This window comes from Bufo bufo, chromosome 1, assembly GCF_905171765.1.
Source record: "Bufo bufo chromosome 1, aBufBuf1.1, whole genome shotgun sequence".
NCBI classification, from domain to species: domain Eukaryota; kingdom Metazoa; phylum Chordata; class Amphibia; order Anura; family Bufonidae; genus Bufo; species Bufo bufo.
Genome location: NC_053389.1, coordinates 641337232 through 641350719, shown reverse-complemented (window position 1 = coordinate 641350719; position 13488 = coordinate 641337232). Strand labels below are relative to the sequence as shown.

The following is a 13488-nucleotide window of genomic DNA, read 5'->3' as shown; positions in this document are numbered from 1 at the left end:
GGTGACACACATATAGCATCTTATGCTGGTCCCCCTCATGGCCCTATGTTTCACAGCATTACAGTACTTTATTCTTTGTATGTAAAATATTTCTTTAATCCTGAATCAATCGCTCTCCTTTTGATAAACTAGCTGACACTGATATATCGCTGGCCGCTATGCTGCACAGTGTGGCCGGCGATACATCAGTCACAGTGCGGGGAGGGAGGAGGGGCTGGAGGCAACTCATCAGTACTCACTATGAATGTAGCGTGCGGTCCCTCCGGCGCATGACTTCATCCTGCTCCTGCTTCATTAATGAAGTGGGAGGAGCGTGACGTCAGTCACACGCCGGCCGGACCGCACGCTACATTCATAGTGAGTACTGATGCAGGCGATTAGGCTAGTAAAGTTTATCAAAAGGAGAGCGATTTGCGGTATAAAGGATTAATGAAAGATTTTACATACAAAGAGACTTCTGTGTGCGGAGCCCGGTGTACTACAGTGACTGCACCGGGCCCCGCTGTGAGTTGCCTCCAGCCCCTCCTCCCTCCCCGCACTGTGACTGATGTATCGCCGGCCACATAGCGGCCGGCGATACATCCGTGTCAGCCCTGTAAAAAAAAGTCAACCATCGTTTTATAAGACGCACTGTCATTTCCCCCCCTCTTTTGGTGGAAAAAAAGTGCGTCTTATAAAGCGAAAAATACGGTATATAGTGAGAAGGCACAAGGTGTCATAGTAGACGATAGATACGCGTCACCGAGGTGCCTGGCCTCGGTGAAATAACCCGGTAACGTTTTGTCAGTAGTAGTTTAGCTGCTGGCTGCAACTGATCCTGGCCGGGTGCTGTGGCGGGTGCCTGTAATCCTAGATACCATGGGAGGCTTAGGCTGTTGGATCATTTGAGTTTGGGAGTTCTGATCCATTCTGTGCTGTGTGGATTGGGTGTCTGTGCTATGCTCAGCAACAATATGGTGACTCTGTAGGAAATACAGAGGACTGTGAGTCGGAACACTTCACATGGACTGTGTTTTTTGCGTGTTTACATGCTGAAGTAAGCGAATATTTGTTGAATCCGTTTTGGACAAACTAAAAAAAGACTATTGTTCGAACTACACTCACCTAAAGAATTATTAGGAACACCTGTTCTATTTCTCATTAATGCAATTATCTAGTCAACCAATCACATGGCAGTTGCTTCAATGCATTTAGGGGGGGTGGTCCTGGTCAAGACAATCTCCTGCACTCCAAACTGAATGTCAGAATAGGAAAGAAAGGCGATTTAAGCAATTTTGAGCGTGGCATGGTTGTTGGTGCCAGACGGGCCGGTCTGAGTATTTCACAATCTGCTCAGTTACTGGGATTTTCACGCACAACCATTTCTAGGGTTTGCAAAGAATGGTGTGAAAAGGGAAAAACATCCAGTATGCGGCAGTCCTGTGGGCAAAAATGCCTTGTGGATGCTAGAGGTCAAAGGTGGATGCGAGAGAAGATGGGGAATAATGGCAGAGTTACCTGGTGGTTCCTTGCACTTCAAGATTTCTCCGTCTCAGTAGAACACAGGCCAGGCAAGATGCAAGGGAACGCGGATGCCCTGTCAAGGGTACACAGTATGGTGGCTAAAGATGCCCAAGCCCCCGGCATTGTACAAGGGGGGGTGAAGTATGTGAGCAGGCACAAGGTGCCATAGTAGACAATAGATACGTGTCACCGAGGTGCCTGGCCTCAGTGAAATGAACCGGTAAAGTTTTGTCAGTAACCCTAGGTTACCGACACTTGTTGGTAGTAGTTTAGCTGCTGGCTGCAGTTGATCCAGGACGGGTTTCATTGGAGTAGTCAAATAGCAGGGTGAGATGACTACTCCCACGCATCCAGACCAGGTTTTGGCTGGCTTATATAATCTAGGAAGCCCAGGAGAGGTGGGGGTATGGTTCCTAGTCTGGAAGTGTGATAGACTGGGAGTACAGCTGTGTGGAGTGTTTCAGCAGAGAAGCCTGCTATTGCCAAGTCTTTTCCCCCTCAAGCTGGTGGTGGAAACCAGGAACTACAGAGGACTGCGAGTCAGACCACTTCACATGGACTGTTTTTTTTGTGTGTTTACATGCTGAAGTAAGTGAGTATTTGTTGAATCTGTTTTGGACAAAATAAAAGACTATTATTTGAACTATATCTAAAGTCACCAATTGAGCTGACCTCCACAATATATACTGTGGTAATGTGGACAGTGTGAGTAGCATGTGTAACCCACCCAGATACCTCAGCTGGCTGAGATAGCAAAAACCCGTTATGATGCAGTGGTCTCAGCAAAGTATAGTTTGCTGAGACAGTTTTGTATACATTTTCTTCTGGGTTGGATTTTACTTGGATTGGCGGATAGGTTTGGCAGTGGGATCTACCAGTCCACACCCTTCCAGCACAGGTATTCCCTTTCACCTGAGGTGATCGCAGGTGAAGCCTGCTCTAATCAAGGAGGCATAAAACTAACCCTCTGTGTGTTAGTCAGGGGGAAAGGAAAGACTGAAGAGGCCTGATAGTGAGAGAGAAAGGCTGAGTTCCTTCCTTGCGTTCATCAGTCAATCAGCCAGCAATTTTCATGCAGGACAATGCCCCCTGTCACACAGCAAAGCGGGTAAAGCAGTTCCTTGAAACTGAAAACATTGAAACAATGAAATGGCCAGCCCAGAGTCCTGATCTAAACCCAATAGAAAACCTCTGGAAAATCCCTATTGACAAATGTATGGGCAAGAAACTCACAACAGTCACAGAACTGTTGGAGACTGGAAGAAGAGTGGACCAAAATCACACCAGAGCAGTGTGAGAGACTAATGATGTCCTGTGGCCGCAGAAGTGCTGAAGTCATTCAAAGCAAGGGCCTGTACACTTCCTACTGATTGGTGACTCTTGTAACCTTCAGAAAAATTTGTTTGAATCTTTCTCTGTGCTACAGTCATTGCTGTTCTTGAATTATGATCATCAGGTTTTTTGAAAAATAACGGTTTTATTTTGGAAAACACTGTTCTAATGGCACTGTGTACTCCTTACAAAAAATCCCTCAAATGATGATGAATGTAGATTACATTATTTCTGAAAAAAATCAAATCGCCACTGTGTATATATATATATATATATATATATAAAAAAAATGAAAAAAGGGCAGCACTCCACTGGATTAAAATAAAATAAACTTTATTTACCCATAGGCTACAGCGACGTTTCGGCTCATACACAGGAGCCTTCCTCAAGCTTGAGGAAGGCTCCTGTGTATGAGCCGAAACGTCGCTGTAGCCTATGGGTAAATAAAGTTTATTTTAATCCAGTGGAGTGCTGCCCTTTTTTCATTTTTTACATTTATTGGATTGGCTTATATCCACATCTGGGCCTGTGCACCCTTTTTCTTCCAAGTTTCTTTGTGACGGTGCTGCCATCCCCCTTTTTCCATATATATATATATATATATATATATATATATATATATATATATATATATATATATAGAGACAAAAATGACAGCACTCTCAAACACTTTATTCACTTTTGTGGTTGCAAGAATAAGACATGCTCTTTTTTTTTTGCGGGGGTCGTGCACTGGCAGTACGGATGCGGACAGCACATGGTGTGCTGTCCACAACTTTTGTGGCCCTATTGAAAATTGCATAACGGATACGGACCCATTATGCAGACGTTTGAATGGACCCTTAAGTTATGGTCCGTGGTAGCGGAATCCATAACGGAATACTTACATAACCCGAACCTGAACCTTGTATGCCAAACTTTATTCACCCCTGTGGTCGCAACTAGGGATGAGCGAACTTGTGTTTAAAGTGTTTTTCTTTTTACAAATTTTGTGTGAGTGCGCTGCCATTTTTTTTATTCTTATATTGTCCTGGTTTTGTTGCCGGATCCATTGGCCTGCACCGCCATATTTATATTTGGCCTGATGTGCTGCCATCGTTATATATATTAGGGTTGCTCCTGCAGTATATAAATCTTTTGCTAGAGGTATTTGTGCATTGTGTGTGTATATATATTACTCTTTGTGAGGCAAGGTAACAAAAAAATGGCTGTTCTGGCACAGTTTTTATTTAAATTTTTTTACAATGTTCACCTGACAGGGTAGATAATGTGATATTTTTATAGAGCAGGCCGTGACGACACAGCAATACCTAATATTTTCATTTTATTTTGGATTTACACAAAAAAAATCATCACGTTTTTTGTGTCTCCATTTTATGAAAGCCATAATTTTTTTGTTTTTTGGACGATTGTCTTAGGTAGGGTCTCATTTTTTGCGGGGTGAGGTGACTGTTCGATTGGTACCATTTTTGATCACTTGGTATTACACTTTTTGTGATATAAGATGATAAAAAAATGGCTTTTTTGGCACTTTTTTACGGAGTTCACCAGACGGGTTGGACTACATGCTATTTTTATAGAGCAGGTTGTTACGGACACAGCGATGCCCAATATGTGCATTTTTTAAATTTTATTTTACACAATAAAAGCATTTTTGAAAAAGAAAATCATGTTTTTGTGTTTCCATTTCATGAAAAAAACACAGAAATATAGTGGCAATACTGGAGGAGCTGCTCAACCCCTAACACTGTAGCGTGTTTTTCATTGGGGGAGCAGCCCCACGCATGTGGACCCCAGCAAACGACTATCCCCAGAAAAAAATGCATACGGTGGAGGATGTCGGCGCGGTCCACATGCACAACAAGGGCATCCTACAGAAAACGGAGCATTGTGCGGATGTAAATACAATCATATAAATCACAGAAAAAATGCACCAAACGAATATGCCACTAACTATACTGGCTAGTCATAAATGCAGATATTAAAAGCTGAGACTTTCGCCAATATATTCCTGTCAGGAAAATATCGGAGCCCATCATGCACCACGTCACGGTCACTCAGCATGGCAAAGGGTCCTACCACTGCTCTAACTATGGTGTGAACAAGGTCTGAAGGTGATGAAATCTAGCTCACAGCCAGGCTTTCACACAAACGCCTAGCAGGACAACTAGTGCAATGTGAACAAAGCCAGACTGTAAGCCACACCCATATCAGACCATGTGATGGATGTCACCAGGTGCAAAAGAGTTTTTTAATGCCAGGTGAAGGCACATACACTACATATAAAACAAGATACAAACACTCTTTTGCACCTGGTGACATCCATCACATGGTCTGATATGGGTGTGGCTTACAGTCTGGCTTTGTTCACATTGCATTAGTTGTCCTGCTATGCGGTTGTGTGGAAGCTTGGCTGTGAGCTCGATTACATCACCTTCAGACCTTGTTCACACCATAGTTAGCGTAGTGGTAGGACCCTTTGCCATGCTGAGTGACCGTGACGTGGTGCATGAAGGGCTCCGATATTTTCCTGACAGGAATATATTGGCGAAAGTCTCAGCTTTTAATATCTGCATTTATGACTAGCCAGTATAGTCAGTGGCATATCCGTTTGGTGCATTTTTTCTGTGATTTATTCCATTTCATGAAAGCCATATTTTTAATATTTTTGGGCGATTGTCGTTGGTAGGGGCTCATTTTTTGCGGAATGAGGTGACACAGTTTGATTGGTGCTAACTTTGGGTACATATGAATTTTTTGATTACTTTTTATACCATTTTTGGGGAAGTGAGATGGGCAAAATTTAAATTCTATCAGGTTAATTTTTTCTTATGGCGTTCACCATGTGGGGAAAGTAACATGATCCTTATATAGATCAGGTCGTTACTGACGCGGCTATGCCAAACATGTTTAGTATTTATTTTAGTTTTTTAACCAATTATATGTGCGGACATAGGAAGAAGATTTTTTTTTTTTTTACATTTTTACACTTTTTTGACCCAGACCCAATTGGTTCTTGCAGATCCAGTGGGTGTGATGGCTCTATACACTGTATAGTATACTGCAGTGTATTTTCAATTACACTTAGCCTGATCAGGCTCAGATATACCATGGCAAACCGGATGCCTGTGTAGGCGTCCAGTTGCCATGGTAACCACCGGGACACTGCCCAATGGTTAGCCACCTCCCTAAGAAACGCGGCATGGAAGGGTTTAAACGACCGGCATGGGTGCCAGCACCGATGTCGGCCGTTTCAAGCAGATTGTCAGCTGTGTATTACTGCTCCCCCTTAAGGACCACAGCATGTAAGGGGTTATGTCTGCAGTTTGAAGCAGACTGTCAGCTGTATGTTACAGCTGACAGTCTGCACTGCTCTGCCATCTTGAAAGGGAAGGGAAGGGGGGTAAAGGAGGAGAAGAGGCAATGTGCGCTCCTGTGTGGAGTCAAGAGGAGTTACAGAGAATCCGTTAGATGATGGATTCTCTGTAAAGTCACTGAGCAGCCTGCTATGCATAGAAAGCACAGCAGGCTGTAGAACCAAAACGAAAAAGAAATACAACCAATTGGAAAAATTATTTTCTCCACAAAATAAATTAATTAGTGCAAATTTTTTATTTTACAAAAGGTGTCCATATCCTTTAACCCTTTCATGACCAAGGGTCATTGATGCCCCAGTGTCCAGGTCAAAATTAACAAAATTAACTTTATGTGGTAATAGCTTTGGAACACTTTTACTTATCCACGCCATTCTGAGATTGTTTTCTCGTGACACATTGTACTTCATGATAGTCATATATTTGAGTCAATATATTACACCTTTATTTATGAAAAAATCCCAAATTTACCCAAAATTTTGAAAAATTCACAATTTTCCAAATTTCAATTTCTCTGCTTCTAAAACAGAAAGTGATACCTAATAAAATATTTATTAGTTAACATTCCCCATATGTCTACTTTATGTTGGCATCATTTTGGAAATGTCATTTTATTTTTTTAGGACGTTAGAAGGCTTAGAAGTTTAGAAGCTATTCTTACAATTTTTAAGAAAATTTCCAAAACCCACTTTTTAAGGACCAGTTCAGGTCTGAAGTCCCTTTGTGGGGCTTACATAGTGGAAACCCCCATAAATGACCCCATTATAGAAACTAAACCCCTCAAGTTACTCAAAACTGATTTTACAAACTTTGTTAACCCTTTAGGTGTTCCACAAGAATTAAAGGAAAATGGAGATGAAATTAAAAAATTTCACTTTTTTGGCAGATTTTCCATTTTATATATTTTTTTTCTTTAACACAATGAGGGTTAACAGCCAAACAAAACTCAATATTTATTACCCTGATTCCGCGGTTTACAGAAACACCCCATATGTGGTCGTAAACTGCTGTACGGGCACATGGCAGGGCGGCGAATGAAAGGAATGCCGTACGGTTTTTGGAAGGTAGATTGTGCTGGATTGGTTTTCTGAACGCCAGATGTTTTTTATTTTTCTGCCGATCGTCCTGTGCAGGGGCTCGTTTTTTGCAGAAAGTGTTGAGGTTTTTATTGGTACCATTTTTGGGTACATAGGATTTTTTGATCATTCATTATTACACTTTATGGGGCAAGGTGACCCAAAAATTGGCTGTTTTGGAACGGTTTTCATTTATTTATTTTTACAGCGTTCATCTGAGGAGTTAGGTCATGTGATAGTTTTATAGAGAAGATCGTTACGGACGTGGCAATACCTAATATGTATACTTTTTCTTATTTATTTAAGTTTTACACAATAATAGCATTTCTGAAACCCAAAAAATGATGTTTTAGTGTCTCTATAGTCTGAGAGCCATAGCTTTTTTATTTTTTGGGCGATTGTCTTAAATAGGGTATAATTTTTTGCGGGACGAGGTGACGGTTTGATTGGTACTATTTTGGGGGTCATAAGCCTTTTTGATCGCTTGCTGTTGCATTTTTTGTGATGTAAGGTGACAAAAATAGCTTTTTTGGCACTGTTTTTTTAAATTTTATTTTTATGGTGTTTATCGGACGGGGTCCATCATGTGATATATTTATAGAGACGGTCGTTACGGACGCGGTGACACCTAATATGTGTATTTTATTATTTTAAAAAATTTTTTTATAGGAAAAGGCAATGTCTTTTTTTATTTACATTTTTATTTATTTATTGATTTATTTTTACTTTTATTATTTTCACTTTTTTATCAGTTCCCTCTTGGATCTTGAAGATCCAGTGGGGCTGATAGTTGTAGTATACTTTGCAATGCTCTTGCATTGCAAAGTATAATACTTCCAGATTGCCTGTAGGTGGCAGCACTGGACGCCTTTGCCATGGCAACCATCACAGCAATCACAGCGCTGCAGCCCCGATGGTGGAGAGAGGGAGCTCCCTCTCTCTGTTAACCCCATGGATGCCGCAACCGCAGCATCTATGGGGTTACAGGAGAGTGTCAGCATGAGGAACACTATCGACTTTCAGGCTCTGATCTGCAGAGCGCAGATCAGAGCCTGAAACGGGCATTTTAACACTGCCGCGATCCGATTGGTTAGTCTGCACAGACTAACCAATCGGATCGATTGCCGGCAAGGGGCCACTCTGATTGGCCCCTTGCTGGCATTACTAGACTGTATGCTGTCCGTGACAGCAGCAGGACAGGGGCAGAAGCTTTAATCCAAGCGCTTTGCAGTGCTTGGATTAAAGAGCTGGCTTGACGTCTATACACGTGATAGCTGCACGGGGTATGTGCAGCTATCACGTATATATACAGATTGCGGTCGTGAAGAGGTTAAGCAAATTATGGACTATCATTTTTAAAGGCCATTTGTATGTATATAAAATGTACATACAAATTTGCCATTATTGTAGCATCCATGAGCAAATTATATATGGAAAAGTTTAATTAGATTTAGGGTCCATTCACACGTCCGTTTTTTCTTTCCTGATCTGTTCCGTTTTTTTGCGGAACAGATCTGGACCAGATCTGGACCCATTCATTTTCAATGGGTCCTGGAAAAAAATCGGACAGCACAATGTGTGCTGTCCGTTTCCGTTGTTCCGTTCCGCATGTCCGTTTAAATATAAAACATGTCCTATTCTTTTCCACAAAATTCGGATCCTGGTACAATACAAAGTCAATGGATCCGCAAAAAACGGAAGACATTCGGATGTCATTACGTATGTCATCCGTTTTATGCGGATTCCGTTCCTGGAAATTACATTTTAATTTTTATTTTTTATTTTTATTTTTTTCAAAGAAATCCAAACAACTTTATGTGCTTATTGAAATTTATACATGTTTCCGTTTTTTGCGGATCCGCAAAAAACAGATGACATACGGAAACATTTTCAGGAACAACGGATCCGCAAAAAACGGACCGAAAATCGGGATGTAGAAAAATACTGACGTGTGAATGTAGCCTTAACTTGCTAAAAGTTGCCTCACAACTCCATTAAGTAACCATTGTACTATGAAAACAGTAAAGTCACAGCAAGGTTCTACTTTACTATAGGAAGACTTTTTACTTGACACCATTATTTTGATGAAGATACTAAAACAATGTGGTAGGAGATAAGAATTCTTCCACAGGAAGGAAGAGCACAGGTTATACCTTATAGTTACCGCTCTAGGTACAGATACTGACCTTAAAGAGACAGAAAGAATACGCTCCACGTCAATCTTCCTTTTAACAACCTCCTTTACCACTCCCTTTTCTGGGCCCTGTTTAACTTTCTCTCTCCCAATGAGGTACACAGATCTTGGTGTGAGGATAAGGTCTCTTTTGATTGCCTAGTAAAAGCAAAAACAAATGTTAAAGTACCCTAACATCCAAATTCTGGGCCGACTTATGTCACATTATATCTTTATAGAGAAGTTAACATTTGTTTTATAGTGTTTAAAATCCCCCACATATAACACACTTATGGAATTGTCATTAGGGAAGCTTACTGAAGGCAGACTTAAAAGGCTATGGACACATTTTGGGCTAAAAATATTTTTTTGGGGCCTTTTGTAAAAATGTTCAAGCTTTTCCACTACTGCCTTTACTTTCATTACATCAATAGACTATTGCTCTGTCAGGGAACTGTTCTGACAGCTTGATCTCTAGTCCTCCTGAATTCCTGACTGCTCATTAACACTTATCAAAGTGACAAGTATATAGCTTCAATAACAGTTTAGCTACAATGAGTGTCTATGAGCTCTCAGGCATTCAAAGATAAAGACTAGTGATCGAGCCGTCAGAGCAGCTGTCATGACCATGGTCATGACTCAGGATCCGCATGCAGTTGCCTGCGGTTTGGTTTTATTGTCAACCACATGGTGAGGGCTGCTGGTATGTTGCCTCATGTGTGGTTGCCGCTGGTAACATGGTTGTACTTGGCAGTATAGCAGCCTGAGCTGTTGCTGGGCAGCTTGCTGTCAAGTGCATGCGGTAACTTCTGGTTGTGTGTGTGTGCACGAGGTTTATGTAGGTGTGCACTGTGACACTTCCCTTCACTGTGGCTGCCCGTGGCAACGTGTTGTATTCTGTACATGTGGTGGCAGTGTCCCGGCCTTCTGGCTGACTCCCAGGACATGGTTGCCACGCATGTCGTTGACTGCGGTAACAGCTGCAGTGTGATGTGCATTTGGACACTTCCCCTTTATGTGGTTTCACTACACTCCCTGGTTATGGAAGGGTTAAGTTCCTTTCCTAGTGTGTGTCTGTGTGGGTGTGGCCGTTTGGGTTATTTAGCTTCCTGCTGGATGGCAGAAGCTTGAGGGGTACTCCAGGCATGTTGCTGGAGTTGTCCTCCTGGTATCCTGTTACCATCCTTCCAGTAAGGGCCACCCTTCCGGTCATAAAATCCTAATCCATGATGTTTAGTTGATGTCCTATGCTTTTGGTTTTTATTGCAGCTATGAATGTCTTGGTTCCTCTGTGTTCTTATGTGTGTGCTGTTTGTCTAATGTTTGTGTGGACAGCGTTTCTGAGCACGGGTTCCAGTCAGCAAGGCTGTGGCAGGTTAGTGTGGAACTGTTTGGTTCACCTGTCATATTCATAGGCTGTACTTGTTCCCCTTCTCCCTGCTGCTTGGTCAGTGAGACTCCTGTTCCTCCGTGCCTAGGAGGAATAGGTAGTCTTACCCTCCTCCTAGTTCAGGGCCAGCCTGAGGGCTTCCAGGGACTATTAGGTTCCAGTGTATGAGCCCTCCCACCATCAGGGTCGGCTCATATGGCTAGGAGACAGGGTCAGAATTAGGGATGTGTAGGAGGTGACCTGCTCCCTAATTCTGTCGTCCTGGCCGAGTAACAACCGGACATCTTCTGAATATCGCACGGCTGAGGGTTTCCCCCATCCTCAGCCGTGACAGCAGCTCCCTGAAAGATTTATTACGAGGCAGAAAGCAATAGCCTGTAGATGAAGTAAAAGCTGTAGGGGAAAAGCTGTTGAACATTTAAAAAAAAGACCAAAATGCAATAATAAAAAAAGCCCCCCTGAGGTGTCTATAGCCTTTAACCTTTAAAGAGAGTCTGACACCGGGAAATTCACTGTTAAACCTGGCACAATTTTTGGCGTAATTTGCACCATAACTGTTAGACCTGGAGATGAAAGTGGTGAAAGTTGAGACCAAATTTATCAAATGTCCTAGAGAGCATAATAAATGAGACGTAGCGCAGCATTTTGATAGAAATTACAACATTTTCAATTGTGACATTACAGAGTAATAAAAAATAAAGTTATAATTTTAATTAGAGACCCTAAAGAAATCCAGTTTGGTTTGGTAGATGCCACTGAGAATGGGATATTTAATCTCAACCCCATTCTAAATTTTGTACATGTGCCATTGTCTTCAAGTCCCAGCACACGCGCAGTAAAGCTGGATGTACAGGGAGCCAACTGCCTGTCAGAAGAGTATTCCCAGTTTAGGAAGCCAAGATCTACAGTAACAGCAAGTGGTGACTGTTTAATGACAAATAAAACTACTGACAAGTTCCCTGTAATTACTTACTTTAGATCTTCGGTCATATTTAGTAACGGTGTCAGCAAAATCCACTTTTTCTCGTTTTGCTAAAAATTGCCGGAGCTCAGGATGGTCTTCCATACCAATGTAGTCGCCAATAAAATTTCTGTTGATACTATTCCGTCTTCTCTCTTTTTTGTTAAGAAAAAGATCTGAGGCTGGAAAAAAAACATTTATTAAATAAAAAATCTGAACAGAGTTTATGCAATCAAATGGGGTCCTACCTAGATTACAAACTATATGTAAGGGTATGTTCACATCTGTGGCAGCAGATCTGGCAGGCTGTTCCTGCAGAGAGCAGCCTGCTGGATCCAGCACTGCTGAATTCTACAGTTCACTGCGGGATTCTTATTGACTATAATGGGGTCCGGTGGTGATAAAACCGGTTTTTGGCATAGATGCCCGATTTCAGCTGGACAAAAACAATTGCCTGCAACAGTTTTTGTCTGGCTGACTGCTGGCATTTGTGCCAGATCAGGCATGCTGAAGATGTGATTGTACCCTTAAAAAGAAAATATATGGACATACACATGAAATTATTCCATCTAAAAGGTATCAGATTTGGGCCATGTGTAGGAGCAATTTCACCGGGGCATCTACCATCTCCTCCCTAACTACAAATCACATACAGTCAGTGTTTGATCAATTATTTCCATCAGTAATTGTGAGTAGGGTTGAGCGAATCGAACTCCACAAAGTGCAACTGGATCTGAATATCATAGAAAATTAGATTTGCTGCTACCTCATGCTTTGTGGTAGTGAATCGATTTTCACTGAATGGTGGTAAAAAAACAAGAAAACATACCTCATTCATTTGAGCCGGCCACCATCTTGACTAAAGATCTCGCACGAAATTCCGTGTGCGGTGACACATCACATCACCATGCCAGCCGGCGTGATGATTTTGTGGGCCACGCAAGATTTCAGGCTAGATCTTCAATCAAGATGGTGGCGGCTGGTTCTTAGCGATCAAATGGATGAGGCAAGTATGATTTTTTTAAATTTATTTGATACTGTAATATCAATGTCAGATGTCGCAATCCGTTATGAACGCAGCATCTGAGGAGTACGGGGCAGCGCAATCGCCTGTCATTGCACGCACTGCTTACAAAGAAATGCGCTTCGTGAAGTAATTAGTCACAAAGTGAATTTTTGGGGAAAATTCTGAGAAGCAGGCGAATCAAATTTTTCAATACTACGGTCATCACTAATTGTGAGCCAAAACCAGGTGCGGTTCAGAAACCCAGAAATGCCATATTTCTGTATACGATCCACTTCTGCTTCACAATCACTGTTCAACAACGACTGCGGGAAAGTGGCCTATTCACTTACATAGCTATACAGTTCACTGCACATAATAAAAATCAAGTTACCAGCTTTTCATAATATCTGCACCCCATACATAAACTAGAATAATAAAAGAATAAAAGGAAGTATATAAGCTATTGTTTTGAAGGCTTTGCATGTAAAGGGAAGCAGATCAGTGCCAGGCTTGCTTCTCAACATGAACCCTATAGAAATGGTGAGGTAGGTATGACACTGTATTGATATGTCTTCTTCTGGAGCTAGCCAACCTCAATAGTACAAGAGAAAAAAAATATAGAACTCAGAATGAAGATCATAATCTCTCGTTTTAAGGTACAGTATAAAAGAAG

The 13488-nt window shown here is 41.7% G+C and overlaps 1 protein-coding gene across 1 annotated transcript in view; it reads right to left on the bottom strand.

Moving 5' to 3' along the window:
* Nucleotides 1-13488, bottom strand: part of MYO1E (myosin IE) — a 238236-nt gene that overhangs the window by 32981 nt on the left and 191767 nt on the right. Inside the window, exons 21-22 of the mRNA XM_040413869.1 lie at nucleotides 11822-11991; nucleotides 9472-9617 (exon numbers count right to left, since the gene is read on the bottom strand). Coding sequence (XP_040269803.1) covers nucleotides 9472-9617; nucleotides 11822-11991 — 316 coding nt within the window. The remainder of the gene's footprint in view (nucleotides 1-9471; nucleotides 9618-11821; nucleotides 11992-13488) is intronic.